The sequence below is a fragment of the Podarcis muralis genome, chromosome 5 (genome assembly GCF_964188315.1).
Source record: "Podarcis muralis chromosome 5, rPodMur119.hap1.1, whole genome shotgun sequence".
Classification (NCBI taxonomy): domain Eukaryota; kingdom Metazoa; phylum Chordata; class Lepidosauria; order Squamata; family Lacertidae; genus Podarcis; species Podarcis muralis.
The window spans coordinates 68,092,641-68,105,442 of NC_135659.1; the positions used below are offsets into that span (position 1 = coordinate 68,092,641).

The following is a 12,802-nucleotide window of genomic DNA, read 5'->3' on the forward strand; positions in this document are numbered from 1 at the left end:
GAAATTAATTGGACTTCTAAGCAGACATGTTTAGCATATTCTTGTCAAAGAATTTTTTTTAACAGTTTTGCCGGGGGGGGGGGCACCGGGGGGGGGAGATGTGCTGAAAATCTGCTGAACCTGACAATTTGAATGTATTTCATTAAGCTCAATTTTCAGCAGAGTCAATTAAGCTAAGCAAATTCAAGCACAACCATGCAAACTAAAGGACTTATTGAAGTCAGGGTTCACATACTATTCCAATCTGTATGCAAATAGAAATATCTGCTTGATTAGGCCATTTTTATCTAGCTTTCAGCATTGGATTATGGCAGATCCCTACCTAACTCACAGGGTTATTGTGAGGATTTAAAAAAAAAAGGAAATTACGCACCCCACCCTGAACTAGTTGGAAAAAAGGGCAGGATAACAGCGTAATAAATAAATGTAAATAAATAGACTGAAGGTCTTTATTGTTAAAGGTCTTTAAGCCAGATGCCATAGGGAATCTTGCCCACTTCCTGTGGGATGGGAAATTCAGGTACTTTAAGTAAGGAGCACTACCAGGTCAGAGCAGTAAAGATGAAGCCAGCCTTAACCTCCATTCCAGTATGCCTGACTTAAAGCCTTCTTTTGAAACTTCATAAAGGCAGCCTTGATAAGCAAAAGATCTGAATTCAGATGCTACTCACTGCTTCATGGTACTGGATAAGGGTTTTGTTGCTTGTCCCCACATTATTCACAAAGTCTTCGTAAGCTTCCTCATAGATGTGCTGGACCTCTTCAACAGCCTGCAGTAAACCAGACAGACAACCTCAATGAGATCATGATGGTGACAATTGGAGGGGCTATTCTGCAGTTTCTTGGCTTCCCTCTAGGCTCTTGGTCCCTCTACTACTTGACAGGAAGGAGAGATGAGTGAAAAAAAGACAAGCAGAAGGGAAGAAATCTGACTTTACTGCACAGCTTTAAAGAAATGAAAACTCAGAGGCACAGCATGACCTGGGGGCTGGACTTGGCTAAGAAGGTACCAAAGGAGAAAGGCTAGGCAGGAATTTGACCACCTTTTGGGTTGGCAGATTTCCTAAAATCATAGAACTGTAAAGTTGGAAGGGACCACAAGGGTCATCTTGTCCAACCCCTGCAATGCAGGAATCTTTTGTCCAATGTGAGGCTCAAACCCACAACTCTGAGATTAAGAGTCTCATGCTCTACCAACTGAGCTATCTCATATGGAACACCACCACATTCACAACCAAACGTGTTAAGCAAATGCGTGAAGGGCAAGAAAAATCTGCCAGGGCACTGTAGTTTTGTACTTGGGGTAATAAACTACTTAGTCTGCTTTATGCAAGAAAGAAATGTTTCCACCGGCAGCAAACTTGAATTTGCCATTGAGTGGCTCCCTGAAAAGTCTGCATGTGTTTGCTTAATTCACACTTTAATGTTTTTAGGTGTAAACCTTCAAATGCGCTGGAATCAATGGGACTTCTACACCCATGACAGCTCCTTATATCATAACATGTTCATCTGGTTCTAACCTCCTCTGTTTATCATCAAAGACACATTTACCTTTTGTTTGTTTTATACATTTATACAACTACTCGTTAGCATGAGACTCTGGAGGATGGGGTGGTGCACAGCAAACATTGAACTCACCGCTTTCTTGCCAAGAAAAGCAAAAACTCCTGCCGTGACTTCAGCAGCAAAAATCACCAGCAAACAGGTAAAGAACTGCAAAAGGATGGAGACAGGATTACAGGCTTAGGTCGTACAACCTTCTCCTGATGATCTGCAGTAAATATATTACACAGGCCACAGGGTAAAAGGGAAGGGCTGTGACATCTGCTTTGCATGCAGAAGGCCCCAGGTTCCGTTCCCATCATCTCCAGGGAGGGCTGGGAAGGATTCCTGCTTAAGAGCCATTGTTAGTGTAGAAGATATTGTGCATTATGGACCAATGGTCTGACTCAGTATAAGATAGCAACCTATGTATGTCCAAAACAGAGGAAATCCTGTTTAATGTTGATTTATTATGGAGGATCTTAAATCATAGTTTGATCTTCGTTTAAGATTCTAGCTAGTAAACTGACATTGGTATAGATCCTCCCTTTTCAGATGTAACAGGGAACTCGGGTTTTAATAAATCTAGGATGGAAGTGTCAAAGCTGGAGTGTGAAGGGAAGGGGAAAAGACAGGACCTCACGCTTACTAGGTGTTTTGGTTCTGCCACAAGGTGAAAGGGGTAACAAAATATTATGTCTGAAAAGCCGTAATTTCATTACTTACTGCTCCAAGCAGGCACTGAGATTCTCGCGCAGCTCCACAGCACCCAAAAAACCCCACGGTCATCATCAGCACGCCTGCTCCTATTAGCACATAGAGTCCTACGGGGAAGACAGAATCATCAGAGAAAGAATACAAGGAACATCTCCCCCATGTCATTTCCTACCTGTGTGTTAGGGTGGTTCTTGTCTGCCTCCCCTCCCTCCCCAAATGGGACTGTTCCACGCAACCCATTTTTGGCACAAAGTAGGCCAATGATGTCCTGGGTTACTAGAGCTGCATTAAGCATCTTCATTATATGGTTTCTGTTGTTTGTTTGCTGAAGACACACTTTTTTATCCTAGCCTTTGATAATTGTAAGACCTCTATTAGTTTGATTTAAATTGTTTAATTGGATTTCAATACTGCATGATTATATGATTATCACCTCTTCTGGGGCTCTGTGATGAAAGGCAGGTTCTCTTAAAATACAATAGATAGGCCCACTCCTTGGTCTAAGGATGAGCTCAGAAGTTTCCCTTCTGCTTTAGACTAAATGCAGTCTGAAACCCTGACACATTGTGATTAGTCTCAACTATAGTCATTGAAACAAGCTAACTCCAAACCTTAGCTTATGAAGCTGGCTTGTGTGTTTTTTGTTGTTGTTTTTTATTAAAAAAACATAGTTAAAATTAGCCACGGTTTAGGAATTGGATGCAACATTAAACTGTGGTTAATAAAAAGTGGAACTGGAAACTTTTAATCACCTCTTTGGAGCTATGCTGGAGAAGAGAGAAGCAGCATGTGATAATAAACGAATATTTATTGTTGTGTTTGAACTGGGTGTATAGGTCCATCCTGTCTAGCATTTTGTTCCCACAGTGGCAGCCAAATGCTTATGGGACACATACAATCAGGACAGTTAATAATTTTATTATGAATATTTATAACTCGCCCTTTGTCAATACAGATATCTGGGTGGGGTACAAGATAAAGGTGTTCAGAACAGAAAGACAAACAGAACATGAAGGCAACAGCCCTTAACAATAAAGTTCTTCCTAGCATCTGTTGCGTTTTCTTCCTCTATCATTTCCTGTATCACAGTCATAACATATCTGTGTGCACTTGAGCCTCATTCTATATGGTGGCTGCTTCATAACTGTAATGCAAATTAACCCACTGTATATACATTAGCGTATTTGCATTATTCTTCTTATTAAAGAATTGAGGAGCTTTGCTGTGGAATTCCAGAATCTTGCCTTGAATGTGGACTTTGAAAGGGCATCTTACAGGGAAGAAGGGCATCTACAGGGAAGTTTGGGTTTGCTAGTTTAAGGATTCCATGCAAGGTACTGTATCAATGAAACTTCTACAAGTTACCAATGAAGCTTCTCCAGGTGTCACAGATAGGGAGAGTTGCTACGGTCCTTTTGCAAAGAATTCCGTATGGCAAATGCAATATCCAGACTGGCCTTGAAACAGTCCAATTTCCTTAAAAGTCGGCATTCTTCAAAGCAGCCCCAACAGTACACTTCATTGGCTGGGACTGCTGAGAGTTGCAATCTAAGTTCTGGGAAGTTTATGGAGGTTTGAGAAAACCTCTATTTAGGATAGAACTTTTCATGTGGATGAGCAACTGGAACTCTATGCCCATAGTCAAGAGAAGCATCAGCTGTTATCTCCAACAAATGAGGTAGGACAGAGAGGAACTTGGAAGATGACAGTGTGTTCTGCCACACACCAGCATGCCATTCAGCATGCCTAGGAACCGGTCCTATTGTTTGCCAGCATTGTTCACTTTCAGCTAGCCAATTCCAGAAGTGTAATAATGCTCTTCACTGCCACCCTCCCTGCAAAATATGGCTCAGAATGAAGTCATTGGGTGGATTCATGCTATTTCCCTGGATCAGGCCAGGTAAAGGTTGTAGCTCCACAACTGATATTCACCCTCTGAGAAGTGTGTGGCTGCTCAGACAAGACCTTCCGAGTACTGAGATGCAAAGCCAATGATGCTCCACCAGAGGGCAGCAGAAGCATCCATTAGGCTCCACTTGATGCTGCCCATTAAGGCACTATTTTCAAGGCTTTTGATACAAAAATGTTTTCTGTTTCTTTAGTTAAAAACCCCAAAAGGTTGTTTTAGAAATAAAGCACACCATGTTTTCTGTTTCTCCAGAAGCATGTACAGTATATACCCGGGACCTGACATATACTATGTTCCCTGTTTTTTGAAATTTCAGCTGCTTTTTGAAATTTTAAACAAAAGTTTCCCCAAGAGAAGAAGTTGCTTGAACCTGAACCTTCAAGATATATTCTCTAGCAACAAGACGGATACCTTTCTGAGAACACTGCGGTTTCCAAACCATTCCAGGAACGTGATTTCGGCAGGATCACCACATTCACATGATTTGGGCTAGTCACCTCTTTTCTCCCTCTCCACAGATGTTAGATACCTTTTCTCTCCTAATACCACTTCTATGTCAGTATTAGACGTAGTGCCACCCTGTGCAAATGTGCAACATATTTTCAGAAGTGCATCTGTGGTGGGGCAGTCATTGGCATCACTGCAGGTTGCCTGGATGGGGATGGGGTAGGGTGGCAGTGAGGTCATGGTTGTGCAGACACACCAATGTGAGCACTGGTTTGCCACCACTGGTGCACCCACACAGGCCTGGCCCCCAGGCTCATTGTCCTATTACCCTGCCCTATCCCCATCCAGGACAATGAGCCTGGGGGCCAGGCCTGTGTGGGAGAAGGATGTGCTCCCTTCTTCTGTAGTCTAAATCAGTGTTTCCCAACCTTTTTCGGGCAAAGGCACACTTGTTTCATGAAAAAAATCTCGAGGCACACCACCATTAGAAAATGTTTAAAAAATTAACTCTGTGCCTATATTGACTATATATAAAGTAACTCTCTTTAATAGGAATCAAATAAACACAAAGAAAGTATTTTATAATTACTTTATTATGAAATAGTAAGTAAACAGAAATATGAAAAATTATAAAATACTTTATTCAGTGCGCAACCTGGGCCTGTTTGGCTGAACACAAAGCTGATATTCTGGCTGGAATCGAAGAAAGACACACACGTAGCTCTTCGTCAACAGCTCTCAGTCTCTCTCTGTATTTAGTTTTTATAGCAAATGAAGGAAGAGTAAGCAGGCTGGGGTGGGTTAAGTAAGGGCTGAAAGTGCCTAGATGAAGTGGGGGAAGCTAGAGAGGAGGTACATTCTGACGTTTGAGGATAGACTAGGTTCTTTATGTGAATGATAGGTGAGTTATTTGACAGATCGAACTGAGAGCAAGGTGTGGCTTGTGTAGCTGGGGTGGACATGAATGTTTGGGGTGCAAACCCCAGGCCGGCCAGGTCCGAGGGGGGGCAGGGAGAGACGGGCCTGCCTGCCTCTGCCTGCGCTGTGGTGTGTTTTGCCCCGACCGATGGACGGACCGACCTGCCAGCTGTCTCTGCAGTAGCAGCGCGGACTGGAGCTCCGTCATTCTCCCCGCCGGTGCCCGGGGAGGGGAGTGTGGGGCGGCCGCTGTGGAAGCGACGGCGTGCTCCTCCTCCTCCTCCTCCTCTTGCCGGGCTAGAGCCAGCCGGCTAGCGCTCGCCCCTCCTTGCTCGAGCCGACCCCGCCACCGGGGGCCTTCCCGTCCTCTCAGCGGCGCCGCCTCGCGTCCCTCGTCCGGGGGTTGGGAGGGGGCTGGGGGGAGGAAGGGGGCGAGGGGGAGCAGCCGCCGCCGCTCCTGAGGAGATTCTGAGGCGGTGGCGGGCGACGCGTGGCGGAAGAGGAGGGGTCCCGCCAGCCCCGCGTTTCTCTCTCTCCCTCCCTCACGGAAACCTTCCCCTCAGCTTCTGCCGCTTTTTCTCTTCTTTCCCTCTTCCTTTTTTTTTTTTTTAAAAAAAAATGAAAAATCTTTCCTTTCTCTCTTTTCCAGCCCCCCCCCCTCTTCATGGAATTTCACTGCACTCGGGCGCCGCGGCGCGCAGGCGCACTGCTCGCTCCTCTTTCCGTGCAGGCGCCTTCTCTCACTCTTTCGCCTCCTTTTCTTTCTCTCTCGATGGTCCGCCTACAAAGGAGCGAGGGAGGCGCCCGCCATGTTTGGATTTGCATCCAGCAGGAGATGCCGCCGCCGCCCAACTCGCCCGCCTCCCTCCCACGGCACACCAGGCAACGTCTCGCGGCACACTAGTGTGCAGCGGAACACCGGTTGGGAAACACTGGTCTAAATGCCAGAGCGATGATTTCATAAAATAACACCCTAAAAGACACCTGCTTCTTGGGAGAAAAGCGATGACAAACCTAGACAGCACCTTAAAAAGCAGAGACATCACTTTGCCGACAAAGGTCCGTATAGTTAAAGCTATGGTTTCCCCAGTAGTGATGTATGGAAGTGAGAGCTTGACCATAAATAAGGTTGATCACCGAAGAATTGATGCTTTTGAATGATAGTGCTGGAGGAGACTCTTGGGAGTCCCAAGGACTGCAAGAAGATCAGACTTATCCATTCTGAAGGAAATCAGCCCTGACTGCTCACTGGAAGGACAGATCCTGAAGCTGAGGCTCCAATACTTTGGCCACCTCATGAGAAGAGAAGACTCCCTGGAAAAGACCCTGATGTTGGGAAAGATGGAGGGCACAAGGAGAAGGGGACGACAGAGGATGACATGGTTGGACAGTGTTCTCAAAGCTACGAGCATGAGTTTTACCAAACTGTGGGAGGCAGTGGAAGACAGGAGTGCCTGGCGTGCTCTGGTCCATGGGGTCACGAAGAGTCAGACACGACTAAATGACTAAACAACAACAACAAAGCCATTGTGACCACCACAAACTCAATAAACCCACTTATTACATGCATTGTCCTTGAATTGGGCCCTGTTTCTGTGACTGTAAGTTTAACTGTAATTTGTTCAATTCTAAATTGTAGCAACCCACCTTGGAACCTGCTGGTGAAGTGTGTGAAATAAGTGAAATAATAATAATAATAATAATAATAATAATAATAAGAAGAAGAAGAAGAAGAAGAAGAAGAAGAGGAGGGAGGCTAATTCATATGGTTGACTCATGAGTACTTCAGGCATGGGGTTCAATGTGGCCCTCCAAGCCTCTCTGTCTGGGCCTCAGGACTTTCCTCAAGTCACCCCTTTGCTCCCCAAGCTGCAAACCCCACTGCTTCACCCTCTGAATCTTTTTGTCTGGTTGGAATGTATCCTTGAACTCTGATATGCTTCTTGCTTAGCTGAATGGAGGATGCAGAGGGGTTGTGAGGTTGTGCAGAAACTAGCCCCTGCTGAGGGATGCCATGCCTGACTTACACCAACCCCTGAGTTAGCTATCTCTGGGTGGGCGAATAATGCATGTACCCAAGAGTGCTCCTGTCCCTCCCTTCCCAAGTTTGATACTTGATTCCCAGGCTGTTTGATCATCTTGCCTGCTCTCTCCTTTGCCCACAATGTCCCTTCTTGTAGTGACCAAAACGAATCCATTGGTGGCCACCATCCCATAAGGTACCACTCTCTGCCTGCTCAGTACAGAATAGGCAGGGGGAGAAAACCATGCCAAGGTCAATGCTGATTGTACAAAAGTAAAACTGACATTGATGCTCTGACCACTTTTACTTCTAGCCCCTGCCCAACACAGGCATGTGGCCCTCCAGAAGGAAACATGGCCCCCATGCTAAAAAAATTCCCCAGTGCTGGCCTAGCCCTTGGGACGTTGTCTAGGGGGAAAATGCTGGAGCTGGCCATCCATGGCCTAATATGCTATGAATTATAAAACCAGCCGTGAACCAAGATGACCTTATCTTGCTTGAGTAATGTTGAGTGCATACGTATGTCAATGAGGGCTTTTAAATCTCTCTCATTCATATTTTCCAGCTGGTCAGCATGGGGTGGGGATGTACCAGGCTCTGCTAGATCTTTGCAAGGCAAAGGCCAAGCCCTCTTAAAGAGAAATGTGAGAAGTTTTTTCATTTTTCACCCTTGTCCAGGAAAGCCCTTCAAAGGGCAGGCAACACATTCTCTTCCGCAGGGGAGTCTATTCAGTGAGTAAGGTTAGAGGTGCTTCCCCTTAACATGCCTTAAAAGGGAAGCTTTGCTTAAAGATGACAGTTCAGCCGAGTGAGTCACACAAAGTGAAGCACTAAAAGCCACTGAAGCGAGGGCAAATTGCCCAGCAATTAGGGCGCTGTGGAGTGGCCAGGGTCTGGCATCCTGCCTCAAGGCATCATAGCTTATTGAGATAAAGAAAGCAGCCGGCTTTGTAGAAAAGCTCTAGGCTCAGACATTTGTGGGCACAGAAGTGAATGAAGAAGCAAGAGGCAACCTTTGGGAGGTAGCAAGGCCTACAACTTTATGAACTATTGAACAGGATCTGCAGGGAGCAACAACTTTGCTAGCTAATTTACAGTGTGGGGATTTCCATTAAGGGACGACCTGTTCCGAGTAAGCTCTATCCTGGCTCTAAACCAGAAGCTGTCAGCATCACAGCCTCTGCATCACTATCCCTACACCACTCATAGTGCATTGACGGATCCTTTGCCTGACTCATACACGCTCTTGAACTAGCCAGCTCTAGGGGGGTGAGCTAGGCATGTCCCCAAGAGAGTTCCTGCCCTCTACAGCTTGATACCCATGACAGAGTGCTCTGAGGGAACCCCACTCCTTCATTTTCAGGGTGACTGCTTTCTCTTGGAACCAAAGGAAGCCATTTGTGGCCACCCACCATCTCATAAGGTACCACTCCTTAGACAGTACAGGATAGACAAGATAAAAAACAAAACAAAAACACTCCAAGGTCAATGCTGATTGGAGGGTGGAATTCCTACATGGTCCTGAATGACCAGCTCATCCTGCCATGTGCCAAGGGATAGGGTGTCTATGCATGCACCAAGATGCTTGGTAACATTTTGACGGCCTCCTTCAATTGGATTTGAACACCTGTTGCCATCTGGCTGACCTGCTGAGAGCCTGAGGGCCCTGCTCTGCCTCTCTCCACCTGGCCTAAGGTGGGGCCTGACAGGCTCTTAAGGACTGCTGCTGCTGCTGCCCAAGAGGACTGGGGTATTTGGGGGGGGGGGAGAGTTTTTGCTGCTGTTACTGATACTGATTTTTTTGTATCTTTATTTTTATGTGGAAATTGTTCAGTTTGGTTATGTAGTTTTTGATGTCTTTTATTTATTTTTATGACTACAGTGGTACCTCAGGTTACATACGCTTCAGGTTACAGACTCCGCTAACCCAGAAATAGTACCTCAGGTTAAGAACTTTGCTTCAGGATGAGAACAGAAATCGTGCTCCGGTGGCGCAGCGGCAGCAGGAGGCCCCATTAGTGGTGCTTCAGGTTAAGAACAGTTTCAGGTTAAGAACGGACCTCCGGAACGAATTAAGTACTTAACCCTAGGTACCACTGTACCTTGCTCTGTTTGTAATTATGTAAATCGTTTCCTATTGTAAGCCGCCTTGAGCACTGTTTAAACTGTGGAAAGGCGGCATACAAATAAAATGATGATGGCTGGCATTGGCACTTTGTCCCACCTGCTTGTCAACATGCCCTCACCCCTTCACGATGTGATGGCTGGGGCAGGAGCATCCTTGGTAAATCCTCCAGGGTCAAAGGAAATTGCTTCAAGGGCACCAGTTTTCCACCTCTGCTTTAGACCATGCAAAAGACACTTCAAGGAGTTAGCCAGGGATCCGCCTGCTTAGTTCTGCCTCCTATGCGGCAGCTGCTCTTTCGCCTCCATTTTGCTCTGAGCAATAAGAGAGCTCCCTCTGAGCATGGTGGTGGTGGAGGTGACAGCAGCAGCCTCACAACATGGCTTAGCACCTAGTAACAAGGGGGGGGGGAGAGGGCTTTTTGTGCGTGCGATGACCATGAATGAACAGGGTCTTTGTCTCAAGTGGTGAATGCAGAATTCCCTTTCTCTGCGTTGCTTATGGGCAGAGAGGACTTTGCAGCTGTGACTTGGGTGGGGGTGTTGTGTGTGCTGAGGACACAAACTGGCTCTCTTCCAGGCAGGCAAGCTGTACATTGCTTGTTCCTTCTCCTCTTCGGGGTCCTGTCTCTAAGGTGACATGCAAACCTTCAGCCAGTGTTCTGCAACATAATTAACCTCAGAGGAAGTTTACTTGTTTATGCAGCCGGCGTGAAACGCGCTCGAAACCCCACAGCACCAATAACACCCTGCCTAATGATGTAACTCCTTTCCAGAACAGTCCGTGACTGCTACCATTGTAAAAGAGCCCAAGTTGGGAACAGACAATTCTTTGCTAGACAGGGAGCTTATCGTGGTTTATGTTCAGGCTGATTTTGAAAATATCTACTGTATCATCATTATGTAAGTTTGGAGGGAAACATCCACAGAAACTTTTAATGAAGCTTAGTTTCCATCTACACAACACAAATTAGACTTGGGAGTAAGTAAAAACAAAACACTTGTAAGTTTCATTAGTTTAAATGTGCTTGTGGTCATTTTGTTAATTGTGTGCTACTTTTGAGTTGTATCCAATGTAGCTCCAAGTACAGTGGTACCTCGGTTTACGAACATAATCCGTTCCGGAAGTCCATTCTTAAACCGAAACCGTTCTTAAACTGAGGCGCGCTTTCCCTAATGAGGTCTCCCACTGCTGGTGCCCTTCCACCTTTCGGATTCCATTCATAGACCGAGGTAAACTTCGCAAACTGGGACACTACTTCAAGTTCGCAAACCGGGACACTACTTCTGGTTTTGTGGAGTTCGTAAACTGAATTGCTCATAAACAGGACTGTTCTTAAACCGAGGTACCACTGTATTTCATTATGTCGGCTCAAGGATTCCACTCATGCAACTGAGCTCTACCTCTTCCCCCTGTGCACCCCTTAAATCTGTTCTGACTTTCCCCCCAACCCCATTAGGCACCTGGAAGCATGAGAAATAGAGTTCCCACCTCCTTGCCAATGGGGCTTTGCAGAGTAATGGGGTCACAGCCACAGCCCTGCCACTCATGGTGGTCACAGCGGAATGTGGAATGGGACGGTCCAGACCTAACTGCTGTATCAGCTCCTGGTTGGCACAGTGATCAGGCCCAATGCCACTGCCATAGTGAGAGAAGCTTAGGATCCCAGGCAGGCTGAGTATCATGCCCTCCCCACCCACAAGAGGGTGGGCAGCTTGGACTGCACGGAGCTGGCAGGAGGTCAGATTTGTAGGGAGAGCTGGGTGGAGGGAGACCTCTGTGCAATGCAACACACACACTGGTAGAAGGAGGGTTGGATTGCTCTACCCCAAAGAAATTTCAGTAAAACTGTCATTATATCACTCAATAAAAATGACAATACAGTACATTTAAAATAGACACGAACAATCAAGACAGCCATAAAGATTCAGCATAACCATATTGATTGTTCTGTGCCTGTTTTAATTGTGATTTTATATATTGGTGTTTTTTTCATGGCAGTGCTGTGAAGCTAAAATTTTAAAAGATGATGCTGTTAAGGTGCTACACTCAATGTGCCAGCAAATTTGGAAAACTCAGCAGTGGCCAGAAGATTGGAGAAGATCAGTCTACATCCTAGTCCCAAAGAAGGGTAGTGCCAAAGAATGCTCCAACTACCGCACAATTGCACTCATTTCACACGCTAGCAAGGTTATGCTTAAAATTCTACAAGGAAGGCTTAAGCAGTATGTGGATCGAGAACTCCCAGAAGTGCAAGCTGGATTTAGAAGAGGCAGAGGAACCAGAGACCAAATTGCAAACATGCGCTGGATTATGGAGAAAGCTAGAGAGTTCCAGAAAGACATCTACTTCTGCTTCATTGACTATGCAAAAGCCTTTGACTGTGTCGACCACAGCAAACTATGGCAAGTTCTTAAAGAAATGGGAGTGCCTGATCACCTCATCTGTCTCCTGAGAAATCTCTATGTGGGACAAGAAGCTACAGTTAGAACTGGATATGGAACAACTGATTGGTTCAAAATTGGGAAAGGAGTACGACAAGGCTGTATATTGTCCCCCTGCTTATTTAACTTATATGCAGAATTCATCATGCGAAAGGCTGGGCTGGATGAATCCCAAGCTGGAATTAAGATTGCCGGAAGAAATATCAACAACCTCAGATATGCAGATGACACAACCTTGATGGCAGAAAGTGAGGAGGAATTAAAGAACCTTTTAATGAGGGTGAAAGAGGAGAGCACAAAATATGGTCTGAAGCTCAACATCAAAAAAACGAAGATCATGGCCACTGGTCCCATCACCTCCTGGCAAATAGAAGGGGAAGAAATGGAGGCAGTGAGAGATTTTACTTTCTTGGGCTCCATGATCACTGCAGATGGTGACAGCAGCCACGAAATTAAAAGACGCCTCCTTCTTGGGAGAAGGGCAATGACAGGCCTAGACAGCATCTTGAGAAGTAGAGACGTCACCTTGCCAACAAAGGTCCGTATAGTTAAAGCCATGGTTTTCCCAGTAGTGATGTATGGAAGTGAGAGCTGGACCATCAAGAAGGCTGATCGCCGAAGAATTGATGCTTTTGAATTATGGTGCTGGAGAAGACTCTTGAGAGTCCCATGGACTG

General features: G+C 45.9%; 1 protein-coding gene across 1 annotated transcript in view; it reads right to left on the bottom strand.

Annotated features, from left to right (window-relative positions):
* The window catches only part of TSPAN2 (tetraspanin 2), a 74,416-nt gene that overhangs the window by 6,354 nt on the left and 55,260 nt on the right, over window positions 1–12,802 (bottom strand). Inside the window, exons 3-5 of the mRNA XM_028734610.2 lie at window positions 2,269–2,366; window positions 1,639–1,713; window positions 672–770 (exon numbers count right to left, since the gene is read on the bottom strand). Coding sequence (XP_028590443.1) covers window positions 672–770; window positions 1,639–1,713; window positions 2,269–2,366 — 272 coding nt within the window. The remainder of the gene's footprint in view (window positions 1–671; window positions 771–1,638; window positions 1,714–2,268; window positions 2,367–12,802) is intronic.